Here is a 21,641-nt window from a genome sequence, read left to right as displayed (position 1 = left end):
TGGGAGAGAATGGTAACATTGTCCCGAGACAGCTAAGTTTACATCTAATTGCTACACTTGCAATGTTAAAATTAATTTAATATATGTTTTACTGTTTAAAATGGGTGCAGCCTATACCTTTTATCTGTGTTCACTGGTAATGCCTGCTTTTCCTTGAGACATTGTTTTGAGACAAAATAAATGTTACAGAACCAAATCACCATGCTTTTGGTGAAACCGTATTCAAAGAGATCTTTAGCAAATCACACCTAAAATATTCCAGGCACAAAAATATAGCCTACCTGTTTTTTTCCGGGGATGGGCATAAATCTTGCCGAGACGGGGGAAGTGGGACAGGTCTATTCCGAAGTCCCTCGCATGCGTTCGATGGGGTGCCAGGTAAAGTGCCACAATAAATATCGTTGGATACCATCTCAATACTAGAGTGAGGGGAACTGGGTGGAGACAGCATAGGCACTATGGAGAATGACTCCTCATCATGGCTACAGGGGGAGACAGGGGATGATGAAAGGGGACTTATGAGCTGGTTGCTCTCTGCTCTTCCCGGAGAGCCAGGGCTTGTGAAACTGGCTGGGGGAATTCCACGGTGCATTCTTGGAGGAACTGGGGGTAGATTCCCAGGAGTTTTAGCGAGGGATTCCAGTGAGTTTGAGTGGCTTAACCTCCTCTCAGGTGTCCTCACGCACTCCCTTTGTTCAAGACCAAGGCCTTCTGGATCAGTATTGGACTCTCCTGGACTAAAGCCTTGTAATAACACAAAACAATTCAAACTGCAGTCCTGAGAAGACTCTTTTGAAAGGTTTCGTTCCTGAGGTTCTGTTTTTGGACAGGATGCCTGTTGCTCGGTCTTAGGTCTGCTGAACACCGTCCTGGGTTTAGGTATCGGTTTTACCAAAACATCTTTGCTAACCTTGGAATCTTCAATAATAGTGGGAATGTTTGGGACAGATTTGTTCCTAATGAGCTCAGAAGTATTGGAAAAACTCTCAGAAGGAGAATCAGGCCCTAGGTCTTGTGGCAAAGCCTGGTTTATAGCAGATTCTGACCATGATCTGTCCAATGTTGACTCCTTGCTTTGTAATCGTGCTGTTTGCTGTATCTGCTCTGCGAGTTTCAAAATGCGTTTCCTGTGGCCTGTAGCTGTTACTCCAATTTGGATGAGTGTTTCATTGTCAAGGTGGTAGAAATCATTTGCCTTTTGGAAGCCGAATTGTCGGAAGCTATCCATGTACTTTTCAAGATGAATGGAAGCAAGCAGCTTCCCAATATCTGAGCAGTCACCGCAAGGTGTTGCCATGGTGAGTCGGGCCTTCAGTTTCAGCCAGTTACCGATACAGTGTCCAATACTGGCCACAAAAGTGGAAATCGCACCACTCCTTCATCTGAAATGATAAAAAAGATAACATTTTGAGAGTTACTGGATACACAAGTACAAAGGTAGAAACCAAAAATAATCTCTTAAAAGGTCATTTTAGAAAACTGCTGTTATACTGTATGTAACAAATGAATAAATATATGACTTTTCTATTCTGGCTACTTAATTGTATCAAATTATGTCACTAATTCTGACAGTGTTCCTCTTCATACAAATCTGATGATTGAAAAGAGTGCAGCGACAAATACATCTTTTCTGGTGCTCATGAAAGCCCCTGTATTTTAGGAGTTCAGATTATGTCACTGTGACCTTTCAAGACAAAGGGTCAGGGCCTTCCCTCTGCATCATAAAATCACTTGGAACAAAGACTGGGGTCGTTTATCTGACAAAGACTCGTTGTTTTTCCTTTTAAAATCCTTGTTAGGTGCCTGCAAGAGTACAGGGACTATGAAAAAAACATGTATCCAGTAGCAAGAAAATAAGCAGGAAGTTCTCTTCAGTAAAACTTTAAAGACTTTGGACTTAAAACTACACAATATAAACCACATAATGAGGTTGTAATGTTTATCGAAGTATGTTCAAAGGATGTGCAATATCTTTGATTAAATAAACTTACTCTACAAACAGAATTACTGTACAGAATTGAGCAAAGATTCCCTAATTTTCTCCATGTAGTAATTATGGTATTAATGAAAAGGTAAAATAGCTTCTTAGAGGACTATCTCAGGTTTGGGTGCTATTTGGACTTGTTTTAAGGTTTTTAGCTCTACTTAAAAAGATAAGAATGAATTACTTCTCATATGTATTTATTTTGCTAATATATTACCACACATGATTCTGCTGGGTGCTGTGTAGCTTTGGTAAGAGAATTCCAGTGTACTTTACTAGCACATATTTTTAAGAACCTAAATCTTCAAATAAGTTTTTAACAGCAAGTGTAAGTGGATGCCAAATTTCTCAACTCTTCTATCCCCACTTGGCAACACAATTTCATAACTAACCTCAGTTTACATCATAAACTGTGTAAAAGTTAGATATTACAAGACAGATATTACTGCTGCTTATGCCTTGCTGAGCACTTCACTAATATGACTTTCCTGCCCAAAACAAATCATGATTCAATATAGGTGGCCATATATTTAGTTGCAATGACACTGTGCAGTATCTCAGACTATTAATAAGCATACAGTATATGTACCGAGTTCCTCTGCTCACTTTTTTGTTATCCTTGATGTTTTACTACTGAATATATTCAGTTTTACTATTGAATATGTAGCCCATTTTATTTTTATACTCATACTCACTGTACTCATTAAACTCATTGTACCCAAGCAATGTACAATGAACAAATACTTTTTCAAAATAGGATAAAGCAGTTATGCAGGTAAATCATGCAAAATGGCATATTCTTGTATAAAATCACTTCTAAGTAACTTGTATAAAATCTACGAAACCGCCCTATGTATTTTGTAAGATAACTTTCTTTATAAAACTGTAACTGTTTAAAGTCCAGATGACTTAAAGTAATACATCCTTAAACACTTAACAAAGATAAGTCTCTGGTTTCTAAGTGGGTTAGTAACAACACAGTGGTTGGAAAGATGCCACTTTTAAACACATCTTTTACAAACCACAAAACCACAGAAGATGTTCCATTTTTTATTTTCAAATATGACTCCTACACATCATCCGGAGTGGGGACAAATGAATACTAAGGTGACAAAACTTTAAAACACATTGCAGAATCTTCACAATTATAAGAAGGGTTGCTTAATAAGGTGGCACTACATTTTACACACTGAAAAATTAACGTACGGTAAGAGTGTCACTCTCATCTTACACACCTTGTAAAGGGGATAAAGGGATTAAAGGGATCCTGGATCATTGTTCTGTTGCTAAAAAAACAACCAAAGTGTCTGCAAAAAACAGTTACACCTCATGTTAACAAAAGGCATCTCATAAAAATATATATTATCAATCTTATAAAAAATTACACCTATAAATTAATATCCAGTTGTATGGACTGTAGATCATTGCACATTATTAAATGAGCTGTATCAATATAACTAAATATTAAATCTAACCACTACCTGTATTTAGTAGCATTGCATTTCCTGTGCTGGCAATTTTATAATTCAGGTTAATAAAAAATATATACTGCATAGTCTTGAAAGGATACATTCAACTTGCTCCTGCCTTACACGTGGTGTTACTCTAAAGGGTGTTGAGCTCCAAATCATCCTTTCCTCTTACTCACTGTACACACAGTATACAAGAAAACCTACTTCAAGTAAAAAAAATGCCACTGTAATATATTATGCAGAGTGAGGAAAGAAGCTGATTTATTAGAGCGCTTAAGGTGTTCAAAAGCTTGAGAGTGAAGTACAAGCAAAATGATTTTTTCCCCTAGAGTTCATGACGATGTGCTATTTTTTTTTAATGAGAGGAATGTTCTTATTATAAGATATTGCATATTTATTATAAAGAAAACTGAGCAATTTCTCACATCTTTTCTTCTGTTTTTGTTTTCTTCCAGACAGTAATTAAGGCTGCCCATGTTATCCAACCATTGTAAATAAGAACTGACAAGGGCAGCCACAGACACAGGGGGCTGTTTACAGACATCTGATATCCCGCCAAGACAAATAATTAGTATCTCTGTGCTAATTTCAAACTCAGCCCTGGGACTTTTAATTACAAGTGACACACACCAAAAGAAAAAAAGTACTGAAAAAGAAACACCTTTTAAATGTTATGATATACTGTTCCACTATATAATGTACATTCAAAAGGCTCCACGGCCGAAACATTGTGTTTTTTTTCTTCTCTTTTCAGCATGGAATAAACCTATTACTTGTTCCTTTGCAGCCTATGCATGCTCTCCCAGCTACCCACCTGAATTAATATAATCTTTATGACTCTTTCAGATCTAGTGTACACATGAAGCTACATGTTGCATTCTAATTCTTAGAAGGCCAACTTCCAACTTTCCATCTTGAAAAAAGGTTGCTTCACTTTGACTTTCTAGAACCCCATCAATATATATGTAAAGTGAAGAGGATATTAGATTTACATTTACACCACACAGGGGTGGTGTTTTCAGGGACTGGTGTTGGATAAAGCACCTAGATCTGCTGCTTTAGGCTTTTGTATACAATGCCTTAAGGGAAAGCTTTAAAACTGAAGAGGATAGAGAAAAGTTAAGGAAACAAATGTTTTTTTTTTCATATATTTATATAAAACAGACAATAAAATAATTATTGATGATTATGGTATCATGTTAATTATGAACTTGCAATATAACAAGTGTGCTACAGAGCAGTTACAGACCTGCAAGAATGATGGAGTGAACATTGGAAAAGCCAAAAGCTAAAGGCTTCCTGCAAAGTTTTCCCTGACTCTGCAGTGTCCCATTGGGCAACAGAGCTTGAGAACATAGCAGTGCTAAAACTCTCAAGGCCGACTGTGGCTCTCAGCCAACATCTCTAAGAACAAGGCTGGTACTTCTCTCATCATATTTTTAGAATAATTTAAAATGTCTGCACGGTGAGCTGAAATCTTCCTTTATAATTCCATATTACTGTGCATGTGAGTTTTGTAACTAAAATAGATTAAATGCTAAGAAACTACGAGCAAAGAGCTAATGTACTTTAGTTATAGAGGAACACTATAAAGAGAAGGTAGGGAGTATTTCTTAAAATAAAGAGGTAAGCACAGCTTCATATTAATTAATGCATTATAGTTTTTGAAGCACTAGGCTCTTACAGAGCTGGATGATTCTGGATTTATTTCATTTATGAGTTGAGTATTTCACCGACAAGTATGCAAGGATGTTTAATGATTTTTGCAGCCATCACAAAATTTTCCTTTAAATCTTATCTGCAGGCTTGTGAGATAAAAAGTAAATTTGGGAATGCTGAAAAGCACTGAGGTGTTCAGTTAGTATCATATGGACTGAAAAAATCGGAAGCCATTTAATTGAGATATGATTGACACCTTCAGAATTTACATATTTTTACATCAATCAGATGCACTAATGACAGGCAACCTAAAAGGCTTAGTAACTATTTTCAGGCTTAAACTGTTTGCGATTGTAACTGCAAGGCAAATAAAAAAGCACATTATCCAAAACAGTCACTTTTTTATATTTTCACATTCATCAGGTAAAAGCCATGGGTATCAAGCAGAAATATGAGTACATGGTAACACACTTTTAAAGGTAAAGGAATCTGAGACTAGCATGTGGTTTCATTGCTGGTTTCTGTTAAAATTGGGTTCCTGTTAATCTTAAAGTGCAGTCACTATGTGCACTAAATAGCAGTAGTGGTTCTGGTCATTACGTGCAAAGTTACGTTCAAAAACTCTTTCCGTCTTACTTGGTTGGGATGTTAAAGCATGCCTGTGCAACATCGATGACTTCACCATAAGCACTCTTCCCTGTACAGCAGTAGCGTTCTGTGGGAAAATCGCCATTGTGTACATGATTAAAAGGGAATGAGTCATACCCTGTCTCAGAGCTGACAGGTAACCTTTGGCTCCTGCATGCTGATACACCAGATTTATGGGGAGCTTAAAGGAGGAGACACATGAGTTCAACTGATAGAATGAAGTATAAGAGAGGCAAATCGAAAGGGAGGACATTCGAAAATTATCTCTGGATAACTTATCTATGACCTTCTAGCTGAAAAGCACTGTTTACCTAACATACTATAAGAAAACAGAATGTCTTAGAAATAGGAATGTCAAGACTGAAAAATACTTTGTATGAACACACACAGTCAAGATGATTTAATCTCAGCATATGAATGCAGCCAGTACTGTAACTGTATTTGTTCCTACATAATAATGTTAAAATAATGACAATGATAATAGGCCTACCCTTTTTAAAAAGTACTTTGTGAGCACATCTACATTTGTACATGCGACTCTGTGCTTTTATAATACGTCCTGATAAACAGAGAGCTGGTATAACTGAGAAACGTCTCAAGTCAAAGATAATATCTGACTTTTAAAACGAGCTGTGACTTGCAGTTCAGAATACTAGAAATGCAACATCTAACTGATGAACTGCATACCTACAAACACAAGCTTAGTAACTACTAATTATAAAGTGATATTTTCCTTTCTTCAGGTTTAATAGACCAGAGCAACCAAAATACTACCTACCTTGCATGATTAACTTCTTTGAAAGCTCTTATTAAACATTTGAAATATGTCCCAAATAAGAGTATAATTCTAAAAAATTGAACATGTAATTTCTGTAAATTAATCATGCTTCTTTATGAAATGTGGATTCACAATAAGACGTATCCAATACTGAAGACGATGCAGTTAACCTTCCAAAGATTATGTTACCCACCCATTAGTCAAGTCAGATAAATGATACTACCTTTACATTGATCATTGATGTGAAAGTTAAAAAAATGACAAAACAAAAGAAAACGAAACCTCTCGGCTCATAAATAGGTATATTTTAACTACAAAGTAGGAAGGTTGTATCAGATGTGCTGCATTTAATCAAAACAAAACAGAAACCGACACCGAAAACAGTTTAGACAGGATACACAAAATCCTGGTTCAATGACAAAGATAAACTGAAGTAGTGGAAGATAAGGATGGAGACACAAACAGATGGCCTTAAGACATTTCACAGTATGAGGAGATGGAGAGAGACTTGTTCGGCTAAAATATTTTCAAACATAAGATGCCATTGTGGTTGTGCCGAGACATAGGATAACTACACCTGAGGAGATGAGGGACAAAGCTGTAATAGATGAAGAAGACCTAGAATAGCTCTGAGAAGTAAATAAAGATCTTTTTAAAAGGTAAAAAACATCCTCTGTTGCATTGTCTAGATCAGCTCCTTTAATTTATTCAGAGGTGGTTGGAATGCATATCTGTTGATGATTGCAGTCAGCCATGAGTGTGTTGATCTGTAATGACGTTCTGTTTGGTCCTGTGGGGCTTTGCTTGTCAGCCTGGCATAGGCTGAAGATACTTCATTACCAACCAATCTGCGTTTTGTTTTCAGCAATTTATTTGTACAGATCAAACTGCCAAACCTTGAAAAGCATCAAGGGCAAACTGCTAGTGAAAGTTTCTTTTCTAAATTCTAAGTGACTCACCACAAACTGAAGAAACAATATTTAAAATTAGAACCTTTGGTCTACAAGTTATAAATATAAGCCTTTTTTGTAATATAAATATAATACAATATGTAAAGACTATATTGGAAATGTACTCAATCTTCATACCATGAAATGCACTTTAAAGCTGTTAAATGATTAAACTAAGCCGTTGGTTACAAATAAACAATAATAAGCACAAATGTCTAGCCCAAAGACCAAGATAAATTTAGAGCACTAAAGTACTTGCCCTTACACAGTGGCAATTACTTTTATTCAGTACTGACTTTCTTGAATTCTCTCTCTCACACACACACATTTAACAGTTCAAGAAGCTATTATTTTCTAAATGCACTTAGAAAATAGAAGGGTTTCTAATACTGAAAACAAAATTGAGATCATTGTTGTTTAATGTATGGTTAAACTGAAAGACCTAACTATCTTTTCACACTTTCCATTTGAGTCAACACACATTATCCCTGTATCCAATCTCCATCCAGCTCCCTTTGGACTCCCATGGCCACAAAGTCTCTCTTTCTGACTTCATAGGAGCTGCTGAAAATACAGGATACAGCTGTCTCTCAAACCCTATTAAAAACATAAGCCCACACCCTCCTTTCCCCCAACCCGCTCCAAAAGGAAACAAGATAAGTTACTGATGTTCACACAGATCAAAGATAAACACAGCTTGGTGCCTTTGGGAATAACACAGGGTTGTTATTCTGACTGCAGTAAAAACCCAATATGGGAATACACTAATATATACAGTATATACAACAAAGCAGGTGAGTAGTCCTGTTGCTCACACTGTGATTCATCATATTTGCAAACAGTTATTTTAATATACTGGAAGGTAAAAAACATCCAGTTGACTGCATCTTTCCAAGCTCATAATGCAAACTGTTTCTGATGGATAAAATAAGGCCCAATAATAATAAATTCCTTACACTTATATAGCACATTTCTGGACATTCTACTCAAAGCACTTTACAGACAATGGGGCCTCCCCTCCACCACCACCAATGTGCAGCATCCACCTACCTTAAATATGTTAAATAGGTGGTAACCATAATGTATGCTTCAGTAATAATTTTTTTTTTTATTTACCAACACAGCAACTAAGTACACAACAATAGTAAGGATATAATAAACTGGTCTTAGAAGCAAATTATCTTAGTACAGGTAATAATGAAAACAACATTCCAGTTTTAGATACAACATTCCTTGTTAACCTAACATTTAAAAAATGTTCATTCACTTGCTGCTGTAATAGCATGTAAATCAGTTGATTGGTTAGAACTTCACCATGACTTGGTGTTGGCAATAGACTAAAGAAATTCCAGTAATAATCTCTAAACATTGCATTAAAGATTAATGAAGATATATATAAATCATGTACAAGTCCTTTGAAATAAACTGAATCTATCAACGTTCTTCTACAAGAAAAGGAAGCTACAGCTTTCACAGAAAAGTGCTGTTATGTTTCAGATTAAGAACAAAAAGCAGAAGAATGCATTTACCAAAACATGCCTTATTCACATGAAAAGCCGCACAATATTACCAAGAATACCACAATTAAACTTAAAAAATAACTTAATACAATTTGGATAAATAGTACTGCAGATACTGGTTAAACTTCAAAATACAGGTACATTACTGTACATTTACACTATAAATACCTTTTAAGTGAGGTACAAATATAGAATTGCATTCTTTGAAAATCGATGTGCACATTTATAGCTTAATTACTGGTACAATCATAGTAGGATTATTACATACTGAAATGTGCATGCACATGTATTAAAAGGTGTAATTATACTGCAATACCGGCAATATTTCAAAATCCAGGTACACATCAAAACTTAAAATGTTACTCTTGCTAAAGTAATAATTACATAATGCAATTACAATATCGATTATATGATTAAGATGTAAATATATAAATTTCAAAATACCACCCAATTCTAATTGTAATGTAAAGTATTACTGCATTGTAATTAATGCATGTGTATTTTGAAGTGTATCCAAAATACTGAATGACAACAATATGAAACATTTGTTATAGAATGGGTATATGATTAGTTGTCAGCAACCAGCTCAAGGCATACCTGTACATAAATCTCAGCAGGGATACCACTGCTGTCACCCAGATAGATGTTGCACTTCAGTGCAGGATGAAGTTGCCCCCCGTTATATGTAAAGACCTGTGGGATTAATCTTTCAACATGGGAATGACTCCAGTTGTACAGCCAATGTGGTGAAAAACTATCTGGAATGTAAACAGGCCAACAGAACACTCTCAAAGATGTCTTCATCAAGTCTTGGATGAATCGTGGGAAGTGTTAAGTGATATTTATTACACCACTTCTTCACTGCTAAACTGAAAGAGGGATGAAAATAACATATCAAGATTTGTATGAAGCAAACAGGCCCCATACCATCTTTTGTAATGATTGAATATGCAGCATACATGATGTATTTTAAATGTTCTGTATCTCTGTAACTCCTCATTCCCACACAAACACGCACAGTAAACTCTCCTGAAGGAAAGCAATCTTTTAGTTTCACTGCCAACATCTGAAAATGAGACAGGTCATTTTGTTCGAGAATAGTTTCTTTCAGGAAGCCTTTGATCTTTCATGATTTGACCACAGTACAAAGAGGCACTAGGAAAATGGAGAACTTCTAGGTAGGGTGTAGTGTGGGGTGGTGGAATCTTAAGTGTAACTGTGAAACAGAGTACAGGCGTGGCCTGCGTTGAGCCTAGTGAAAAGTTCTTAATTTTACTAATCAAGGTAGAGTACACAGTCTCCTGGGGAAGGGAATTCATCAGAAATTATTACAACTAAACATTTTCTCCTGTTACGAGCCCAGTTTAGAACCCCTGTCTGTGTTACACTGCACTACCTTGTATAGACAAAGATCTTATACACACAATGCTCTGATGCAGTGACAAACTGGTTCAATCTCTTCTCTCTGCAGATACAGACTGCAAACAGTAGACCTGGAGTGACCTAAGGAGGCAGGGATAGCCCCCCAGTGATGACGATTTGTTCTTGTAGCTAACTAGGAGTCACATACGGTATGCATCCATGCACATGTTCCTAGTCGGGTCCAATGACTTGGACTTGAAGATTCGACTAAATTTAGATCAGAACTCTGGGCTCCTCCTATTCACAGTCAGTAGGCAAAAAACAGGGACTATTCAGTCATTGGAGCTAATTCTCATTTTAAAAACTCCTGTTTCCCAGTTTCCACCAATTGTTGGCTTCATTTCCTTCCTCTCTTCCTTCTTCCTTTTTTGTCAACCTAAAAATGTCTTTTTTTAAAAAGGAGCCAGTTTTGGACAGACAGTAAAACGTCATATCATCTGTGGTCAGGAGATTGTTTAAAATACAAGATTCATTCAAACAACTCAACTTGACTAGGCCCTTTATTTTAAAACTCATAGGTTCAAAGTAAAAAAATAATGGTCATAAAAGTGTCACAAGCTAGTGTGATTTATAACTGGTCATAAAAGTACTATTATTTTATGTGACTTAAAGGCAATTGTTAAAGAATGTTGGAGCAATACTGTACATAAATTAGAGACTCATCTGAAAGACAGAAACATTTTAAATTCCTTATTCTTCATTTTAACAAATTTAAATACATCTAAACATATTTACATCCATAAGTATAAATGTTTCATTAATGGGAACACAAAAAAAACATTTGAAGGTACTCCTTTCAGACAATGACTGGAAATAAATACATATTTAAAGAATTGTAGTACTAGCCAAAACAATTTAATTCTTAAAAATAGCATCTATGTAAATGTTACAGTAAAGTGAAATATTTTCATATCTAAAAAAATCTATTTAGTCAGCATTTTGCTGATACCTGCTTATCCTTTATTGGTTTCTTCATTTCTATTTGATGTTGAGAAGCACTTTTTATAGCTTCCAAGGGAAGCTTGTAGATGTTTAAGTAGGTAGCTTTGTCAGCTTGCATAGCCTGCAAAGGAACAGGTAAAGGTTTATTCTTTGCTGAAAGGAAAAGGAAAGAGACACAACATTTTAGAAGAAGGCTTCACAGCCGAAATATTGTGTCTCTTTCCTTTCCCTTTCAGCATAGAATAAACCTTTACTTGTTCCATTGTGCATGTTAAGTCGTGTTTTATTCCAAGTAAAACCAATACACAGCACATGAGGATAGATAATATAGGCCTTAACTGCAGAAACTGCAAAAACTACAATCATTAAAGCTACAAAAAAAAGTACTCAACCCCAACAAAGTCACATTAGTCACAGAACTGTGTGGACGCCTACTGCTTTGTGAATCCTCCACTATTAAAAAAAAACTCTTATTTCAAAGTAAAAACCCACCCACGGCCTAGTCGCGTTTTTGAAGAAAATTTGTGGTCTTTGACTCAGCAACATTACAAGCAATCCAGTCTTAGTACAAAGCAAAGCAAAAATAATACATCTCATAGGCCAATTTCAATGTTACATGCAGATGATAATTTATCAGCAGATAATTTTCAGTTCCTACCTATGATACATATTAGGTGGCCACAATTTATCCTAACACTAAGTTACATGTTATGAATTCAAACAATTCAAGCAGAGTCCAGTGAAGAACATACATCCAATTAAAGGGACATTTCTTCTGTTTAGATAATACAATTGGTTTTAGAAATGACTTGTGAAAGTAGCAGGGTAATGTCCAATTAAGCACCTGAAAAATTAAATGGTGAATTCAGGAGTGTTTTCAGATAAAATAATTCCATTAATCAACTGCATATCCGTCATGACAGCAACTCATACTAGCATTGGGGATGCATTCTGCAATTTTTTCTTTCCACCAGTGCAGATCGAGTAAATCCCATCTTTTCCAAACTCTTCACCCCGATTTATTTCAATTCAGGCTTCAATGGTCTTACCCTTTATTCAGATAGGATTAGGAAATTGAATAAATGCATCAAAATCTGCATGATCTCACATCTCTATGAATGTGAATCACGGAGGCAATGTAAAACACATGGCCATTCAGACATTAAATCACATCCTGTGATCAAATTTGGATCAGGAGCATAGCCTGAATGAAAAGCTAATTGAATGTCACAAAAATAACTTTTGTTGTCGCGGTAAGTGGTAAAGAGAAAATAGCGTTATTACACCACATATTCTTTGATGCCAGTCAGATGTTAAAGAGAAAAAGAGAGTAAGAGTGAGAGTTGGGATTAGGATTAAAATCAATATCCTGCCTCCATTTCAGCTGTTACCCGTATTCATAAAATAAAACTTGAATACGACACTCCTAATATCGTCAGATCCAATTCAAGATTAATTAGGATCAAGGACTGGATGTTTGAAATTTGAAACCACTTTTTAAAATGAAATCTGTTGAGACTTCTCCCCCATTTAAATGTTGCTGGGTCTAACAGTCAAACAATTGGTGGAAGCCAAGGAGTCAAAGGCAATTTGTGAAACCGAGGAATCAAGGAGGCCTTTGGGATGGAGGGTGCAGGGGTGTATAAATAACAGTAGGGTACTATTGTACACCACAATATATCATTGTTCGGAGCTGGCTGTAGCCATGTTGACTTGATGACTGAACACACTTGTGTGCAAATAAGTTGGCCCTCTTCCTCAGAGTCACATTTTCATTACCCAGATATGCAGTTTTGTCAGAGAAGTACTGTTGCATCGAATTTAAAGCTGTGGCTTTCTGGGTTTAGAAATACAAGTTTTTTTTATTAAACTGGTAGATTTGCTCTATTAACAACTCACCTAAAGCAGGACTCTGATTAGTAGCATTTTTTCTCTTTTACTAAAACTTTCATGTGTTTAATTCAGCCCAGAGCAATTAAGTATTTCATACCTCAAATGAACACTGATACAAAAGTGGCCTCTGTGAAGTATATTAATTGAAACCCACCAAAATGTAAGGCAGAAAAGGCAAAAGAAATGCAGTCACCATGCCTCAGGACTTATGGAGTTACATTTTTTAAGTACTGGAAGTACAAACCCAGTGCTAACTCACCAAGTCAAATTCCTGCATGTAACTCCAACAAGGAATCTTAATAAAATAAAAACACCTATCTGTGCAATTGTTTTATCAGACTCTTATATGTACATTTTTTTTCCTTAAAAGGCACCTACTTATACTAGTACTATAGTATAACAATTAGATATCACATTTATATTTTTGCACTTTAGTTATATTACATATGGTTAACTATTCAAAAACTACACATTTAAACACAAACATGTACTGTACACACGCAAAAACAAAAAGCACCTGTTAATGAATTCAGCTTTAATTAAAAAAATGAAATCCCAGTTCTTGCTACAGAACAGTAAGAAACATAAGAATTGCGCTTCATTAAGCGTAAGGCTGAATGTCTGGGGTATGAAAACTTGCGGTTAATCTTTCTCATTTAAGGATGATGGAAAAAAAAAACAGGAAGAGATGGAGCTGCTGAAATTACTACATCATACTTTTACTTTTTTCCTGCCCGTATCCCTTGCTTCAAACTTCAGTCTTAAACTTAACATTTTTTACAAAAGTAGCAGGATGCATTTCTTACATTATGGCTATCTTATTGCACGTGTGTGTTCTGACCTATGCTCTGTATTGCTTCTGCTCAGATTACTAGCCTGTATATCCTCCGATTACCCCTAAATATCACCACAACATTTAATTAGTGATAGTTTCATGGGGGGGGCCAATTGGCGAAGCAAAATGTAATTAAGCCAGTGTGATACAGTGTGCAATGTATAATCTGTGCCTCACATTCTGCTTTAAGTAACTGATTCATCAAGTTGATTAAATTAATAAAGACAGCCTGGAAACTCCATCTGGAAACAGTGAATGACTCAACAGGATACTTATTAAATAAATAACCATAGGAAACCTGTTTATGTACACTGCTTATTTTTGGTGTCTTAATTTATAGTACTTTTTTAGTATTGCGCAGTTCCCTAAAAGCAACATTGATTATCTGATATTTCTTCCCCTATTCAATATCTTCATTAGATGGAAACAAGGTAATGTTTTTGGATGCAGCTTTATTTTTTCCATAGTATCATTTACATTATTGTTTAATTTTTGTTTTTTGTCAGGTGCTCTTATTATCTCCTACCTTCTAAAGACATGCTGGCCAGGCTAGTTGTTCCTGTGTGTGGGTGAATACCTACAATGTAGTGGCATTCTGTCCAAGGTTTGTCCACCTTGCACCCTATACTTCCTGGATAACCCATGGGTTGCACAGGCTTTCGGATGATGGATGCATGAATTAAACTAATTTTTTATGACCTGCGTCTTAAAAAACTGACATTTGAATTGAGTGTTATTATCCTGTTGTTTGAGCTCTGTTTTGTCAGTACACCCAGACTCTGACAAAATCAAAACCTTGATCCAATAGCAAATTACAAGTACGAGATTTTGTGGTAGGATCCTGCTGGATGAAAGCAAGCAAGCCTGACAAAAAACCAGTATCTAGAACAGTTTGCACGATGGCTAGGATGACAATGTGATTTTGTATCATCCTAGTTTGTTTCTGTCTAAATCTGAAACCTGTATGACGAAAAATACTATTCAAAGCTCTTTGACATTTATTCACTGATAATGGAAAGAAACACAAGTTATTGTCCATTTTTACCAGAGAAAATAAGGAAAACCTTAATTTTATGGGTACTTTTATGTTACTTCATTTTTGACCTATTTACATTGCTTAGCTGCACAAGGCCTATACAGTATGTACTGTAAAACAGTGACCCTTCAAACTCAAGCTAACGGTATGTTAAATAGAAGATTACAGAGTGTTATACAAAACAATGACACAGTACGTACCAATGTATAGGCCTTCAGATTTCACTTACATCTTTACGTGTCATTCTGGCCACATTTTAAGTAACTTCAATAATAATTATTGTAAATCAAAGTTTCAACTGCAGCTCTTTTATACTGATATGCACATTCTTACAAGTGACTTCAGACGCTGTCATAGTCCCCGTGTGAAATAATAATAACAAAGTAAAAATGTCTAAGAATATAATAAGAGAACAAAGAAGCACACACTTCACAGAATATGCAGGAAATGACCGAACAGCATCAGAACAGAGATACATCTATGTCGCACTTTGGCAGACAGTAGTGGTAACTATAGTTCAACAACAAGTCATCTTGAGTGCAAGACTGGTCTAAATGAATGTGAGCAAGACACTTCACAATATACATTTCACTACAGCCTGCCCTGGACTGTCACACAAACCTGAAGATACATGTTGTGTTGCTGCTGAGCACATTATACACTTAAAGGTTTACAGTACTGCAAACATGCCAAAACCTCTCCGTCTAAACTATGACTGAATAGTGCAACATGCAGACATACGATTGTTGGAAGAGTTCCATCACCACTCTTGGAAACATTCTACTGTGCTCGGGAGAAAAAGCTTCAATAATTAAGAAAACTGAAAATGCACAAGGACACATCTTAATGGCAGAGAGTAAATAGACGTGCCAGGCGGTTTACCTGATAGATCGCGTAATTTTACTCAAGAAGGCTCAATACACAAATACATACACAATCATAAAACGTTTGTCAATTAGCTTATACCTGCTTTTGCCAAATCAGAAATCACCAAATTGAAGGTGTGTTACAGTGTTACAAAATTCACCTTCACCTTATCTTTTTATGTGCAGAGCGGAGGCACTGTGGTAAGGATCTGCGCCTGTGGCTGGAAGGTTGCTGGTTCAAATCCCACAGCTGGCAGAGGAATCCTACTCCGTTGGGCCCCTGAGCAAGGGCCTTAACCCCAACTGCTCCGGGGCGCCATATAAATGGCCGACCCTGTGCTCTGACCCCAAAATACTCTCTCCCCATCTGTGTACCCGTGTGTCTTATTTAGAGCAAGCTGGGGTATGCAAAAAAAAACAAATTCCTAATGCAAGAAATTGTATATGGCTAAGAAAGTGATCTTATCTTATCTTATCTTATCTTATTATAACCAATCCATTTGGTCACCACAATCCAAGACTAGCTTGAAAGGCAAAGACAATGAACAGAAAAAAATAAGAAGGCTTTATATTCTTAGACTAGATAAAAATGTTCATAACTGTTGAAATTCCCTGATAGAGAACAAAAATTAAGATATACTGCATGTAAAGATGACAGAGAAGGTAAGGCAGAACTAAACAAAAGATTACAAAAGGTGGATTTCTTCACTTTATCTTTTTAGTTCATGCATAGAAGCCACTGTATAACAGTCTATAGATTTAGCGGCTGTTTACTAACCCTTTTATCTTTAAAAATAGCAATATTTTAAACAGCATGACTTTATGGTCATTACTCCACCCATCCCACACTACCAAAAGACAAATCCCTGTTCTTATAAAGGATAATTAAAATACTGACGGTTCAACTGCTATTTCTGTAGTACTGCATATAACTGGATAAATGTCATTTCTAAGTGCGTGGAGTCCTGCAGAAATGCATTATAATCCACTTGGTCACACCCAAGGATGAGGACAAGGAAAGGAAAAGCATCAATGTTATTACATACATATATGTAAAGAAGGGAGGGTTCGTAACTCACAATATGTGGTCTTGGTGCACATACTGTAAACAGGCAAATCTCACTCAATTCCCCACACTTCTTATTCTGAGAACAAGCTATAGTGGACATAACAGAACTTCTGAACAGGGTCAGTATCATTTTATTAATATTAAGAAAGAGATTCAGCTAAAACAAAATGATCGTATATTTCTGCACCATAAGCAGAAGTCGCCAAAGTCTCCAGAAGGGCGATATGTCACACACGCAGCGACACTTAGTGAATCATCATCAAAAAGCCTTTTTAGAAGGATGACCGCATTAACGCGATGTGCAGGCTTTGTGATTGTACAGATAAGATGTGCCTAGCTTAAAGAAACCCTCCCAATACAGGGTTCCTCATACCTTTGATTGCCCATCTGACTTAAAACCATAAGAGAGAAGCAAGACCCTATCAAATCCAATGACTGTTGAAAAACTTTACCAGAGTTACACAGCCCACTGCCTAGGAAAGTATGAATTACAATTATTACTATTATAGTTGTTATCAATATCCAAAAACCTTGTTTGTTTGTTTACTATATGATCACCCGTTTCATGCATGGCCACACACGGATTTTATTTTTCGACCTACTGTATATGAACTATGTGGATGACCACAGAAATTTACCGTGAAGGTAAAACTTGGGCAGACTTCCAATCAATTGTAACATCACAGAAATTTACCGATGTATATCTACTTGCCAGGTCACTACTGTAAAACACTTGGCACGAATAAGGCAAGTCCATAATCTGCTCCAGTGGGTTGTGGCCCTTCATAATCAATTACTAGTATCATGTTGAAAACGTTCGATTAACTTCAGTCTCGCTCCCTTTGCCCCGAAACTTGTACAGTAGCTGAAGTTTTACTTACCTCCCTCTTGTCTCTATCGTCAGCGAAAACTGTAATGTTGTCCCCCAACGTTTTAAAAAAAGGCATATGTATTACAGTTTGCAATTCTCCGGTACTTCGGACCATGAAAGAGCAATCAGTAGGCATGCACTAGTATGCATCCGAGCGCTCTGAGGTTTTGTTGAAGTATCTCCTTTGCAGATCAGGAACACGAACGCAGACCTTAAAGGGGAGGACGTGTGAAGAAGAAAAAGTTAGCCGACTATTCTTCACAGAGTACTATACAGTACTGTCTTGCACTCCACTGTTTTTAGATACACGTTAATCTTCCTTAGTAAGCAGATACTTAATTAACATTTAGTATAGATTTTTATTATTTCATTATGGAACTTTGTTTTTAAAGTCTGACATTAGTTTGCCAATTTTACACAGATGTGTGATCACTAGAAGAGCGAAAAGGATCTTGCACTCCAGAACACAACTGCGATGTAGACGTCTGCCAAACACTACACGACAGACAGCACGGTCAATTTAATACCATATAATAATTGTACACATTGAGTTTACGTCACTGAACACTAAATAAGCAATTGTGCAACGTATTTACTGGTAGGTAGTTATTTTGAAATGCACCAGAAAGGAAGTTAGATAAAAGGGAGACAGTTGACATAAGACGACGGGTTAATTTTAATCGTCAAGTGTACTGTAAATACAGACCCAGTCAGTGAAGTAGCTCAAGAACAGGTCCAAAAAGTCAGACATCTGCGCGTTAGATGAACGAAGGTATACATTCGCATTTAGCAGAAAAAAAGAAATGTTAACATTTTACTGTTGCGCTGTTTATTGTTTATTTTTTTGGTGTGGGGGTTATAAATTTACAGAACGTCTTGTACAGTTTAGCACGTTACTGTTTACTTCGGCGATGATAAACTTCCTCTTGGATGTGACATTTTAAAAGCAACATTATTTCCTCGCCTGCCGTATTGAGACGTTGATGACAACAATCACATTTATAAACCGCCTCTACGGTAAACAATATTGATTTTTGGTGTATTGTCATTTAATTCTTACAAAAAAAGATGTTCGCAATTTCTTAAAATTCCTTATCAAAATTAATTTATATTAATATCACTAAAATATAAGTGATACAATATATATATTTTCTGGTATCGTTAAGAAACCTCTGTAGTTTCTTGAGAACTGTTAGGTGTCCTTTAGCTTTTCATAGTTACCTCCTATCGAAGTGAAATACCAGCTGTGAATAATGTTTGAAGAAGTATTTATTATTACATGTTCTTTTAGTAGCATACTGCTCATATATAATTAACTGATGTTTGGTGTTTTGTAGCACAGCAGTTACATCCAGTGCAATTTTCTTCCACTAAACACCCTTCACAGCCCGTCAAAATGATACCCTCATCATTTAGAGTTTAACTCTCAGTCTGGAATGTTTAGACAAATATAAGAATACTTTTGTCACATTCATCAGTAGACAACTGGAAATCAAATTCAAAATCAATTAAAAAATCAACTGAAACCTTTATTTCGAAGTGTGAGCTGTCCTTCATCTAAACTGTTTTCCCTTTTGGCCACAGTCACACCAGGAGGATGTTTTTAAGGCTTCAGGCTCACGTCTGCCATCTGTCACAGACAGATTTTAAAGATTTTATGGCTTTCCAGCAGTCATGTCTTACCATTCAAAAGAATGAGAGGGTCAAGTAAACAGTGTTGCCCAACCTGAGAACATGCAGGAAGACAAAGCTTCAATGCGTACACTTCCTGTCCATATTCCTTGACTTCCACACCTACGGAAAAGGAAAAGATTCCTTGTGGATTCATGCACACACATAACCCTGGGTTATATAAATATTTTCTCCACGTTACAATGGTACAGTGCTGTGGTAATTTACATCTTCTATGGAGTATTGCATTTCTAATTTGTGGTTATTGTTTAAAGCACACACCAATTAATTTTAATATGTACAGATTTGTAAAAACACAGCACACAGTTACCTTCATTTCTTATTATCTATACTGTCTAAATTATATTTCAACCAAATGTTACTTTTGAATGAAATGGTGTACAGTACCTCATCTTATTTCATTGTTCCACTATTAGAGTTATTTTATTGTTTGCCAGTGAATATTCCAGAATGGAAATAACACATTATACTGGAGTGCTTAAAACAGGCATTTCAGTTGGATTTGGAGGGCTCTCCTGTGAGAAATCTGAGGATCTGTTTCCTTTCCTTCCATGAAACAATCTGACTCTGATACAGACAGGAAGTGTGCCAAAAGGGAAACAGGAAGTGCCTGAGACAATAGAGATTTTAAGGAGTGGTCCAGCTGTTTATTTGCGTATTAAGTGAAGCAAAAGAGATACACAGAGAGACCCAAGTGAACAGATATTTTCCAGGCCATTAGAAAAAAAATTCAAGGTTTTAATGTAAAAAATAAAGCATTATTTTCTCATATTTTGACCCCATTTTAAGTGTCTCGCACCGAAATCATTTGCTGAGATAAGCAGAAAAGCTTGTCTAGCTCTAAAGATAATGGCCCATTGTAGCTGCTGTTTAGATACAGTTATTCACATTCAGAATATAGATATTTTTAAAGAAGTTTGGTGACAAATACTACACTTACTACTTTTTTAACTGCTTTTTCTTACTGTCTTATAATCTTATATGCCTTCAATATGACAGTGACTTTTATTACTGTTTAAGTAACATACCTGTATCATGTATTTCTTCATTATTCCAATCTAGAATTATAAACCACATTTTTTCAGCATTAATTGTGATTATAACTTAAAATGTCTTAATTTGTACTGGACAGTTAATTTTAGGTACCTTGTGAACTCTGAGATACCCCAAAAATGGTTTTGCATTTGGATAGAGTATTATTAGTTCTTCATTGTTTTGACGAACATGTTCGATGACAAAAAAACAACAACAAACGACACAGAACGTCAGGATATTAAAGGAGGCCAATGCCATCTGATAGTCACAACTTATTCCAAGCCTTATTCCTTTGTCCTGTGTGACTCGGCATGAATAAGAAACATTTGTTTGAAGAAGAAAAGAACCTTTTGGTATCCTGCTTTCAGAACTCTAAAGGAAAAAGAGAAAAAAGCTCTCAAATAACAACTTAATAATGTAACCAGCAAGCTGTCGTAAATCTCATTCATTCAAACACAGAGTAATGTGATTAAAAACTAAAAGAAAAAATAAACAATACAGAGAACTGAAAGAGATTTGTGGTAGCACATAATATTTTTTTTCCCAAATATATGAAAAAAAATATTCTAGTCCTTCTGTCATAGATATAAGTGGGGTTTTCTTAGTCATTAGTCTTTCACAGAATCTGCAGTCTTGGTGTTTACATTGTTTGCATTGTTTAAACATTCCAACACTGTTAAAAGTGAAAATTACACAGTTCTTGTGTAGCAAAGGCACAAAGATGCCTAAACTATAAATAAAAGCATGGTTATTAAGTGAGAAGCAAGGAGCTTAATTCTTTAATGTATTTAGATACATCTGCATTATTCATTAAACTGTTTTTTGTAGGATTTTAATATTTCATATGATTATCTGTTAAGCAAACATAAGCCTGTTGCTGCTTTGTGCAAACACTTTGTGCTTAATATAGAAGAATATCATTTATAAAACAACAAAACATCCTTCAGACTCAAATAAAATGACAAAAGC

The 21,641-nt window shown here is 35.9% G+C and overlaps 1 protein-coding gene across 2 annotated transcripts in view; it reads right to left on the bottom strand.

Moving 5' to 3' along the window:
* Positions 1-18,416, bottom strand: part of arap3 (ArfGAP with RhoGAP domain, ankyrin repeat and PH domain 3) — a 45,192-nt gene extending 26,776 nt beyond the window's left edge. For both annotated transcript variants that reach the window (XM_088604542.1, XM_088604543.1), the window contains exons 1-2: positions 17,956-18,416; positions 282-1,382 (exon numbers count right to left, since the gene is read on the bottom strand). In XM_088604542.1, coding sequence (XP_088460668.1) covers positions 282-1,297 — 1,016 coding nt within the window. In that variant the 5' untranslated portion in view covers positions 1,298-1,382; positions 17,956-18,416. The remainder of the gene's footprint in view (positions 1-281; positions 1,383-17,955) is intronic.
* Positions 18,417-21,641: the final 3,225 nt, after the last annotated feature.

This window comes from Lepisosteus platostomus, chromosome 13 (assembly GCF_059453375.1).
Source record: "Lepisosteus platostomus isolate fLepPlt1 chromosome 13, fLepPlt1.hap1, whole genome shotgun sequence".
Classification (NCBI taxonomy): Eukaryota; Metazoa; Chordata; class Actinopteri; order Semionotiformes; family Lepisosteidae; genus Lepisosteus; species Lepisosteus platostomus.
The sequence above is the reverse complement of the archived record's forward strand: the minus strand, read 5'-3'. Positions and strand labels throughout refer to the sequence as shown.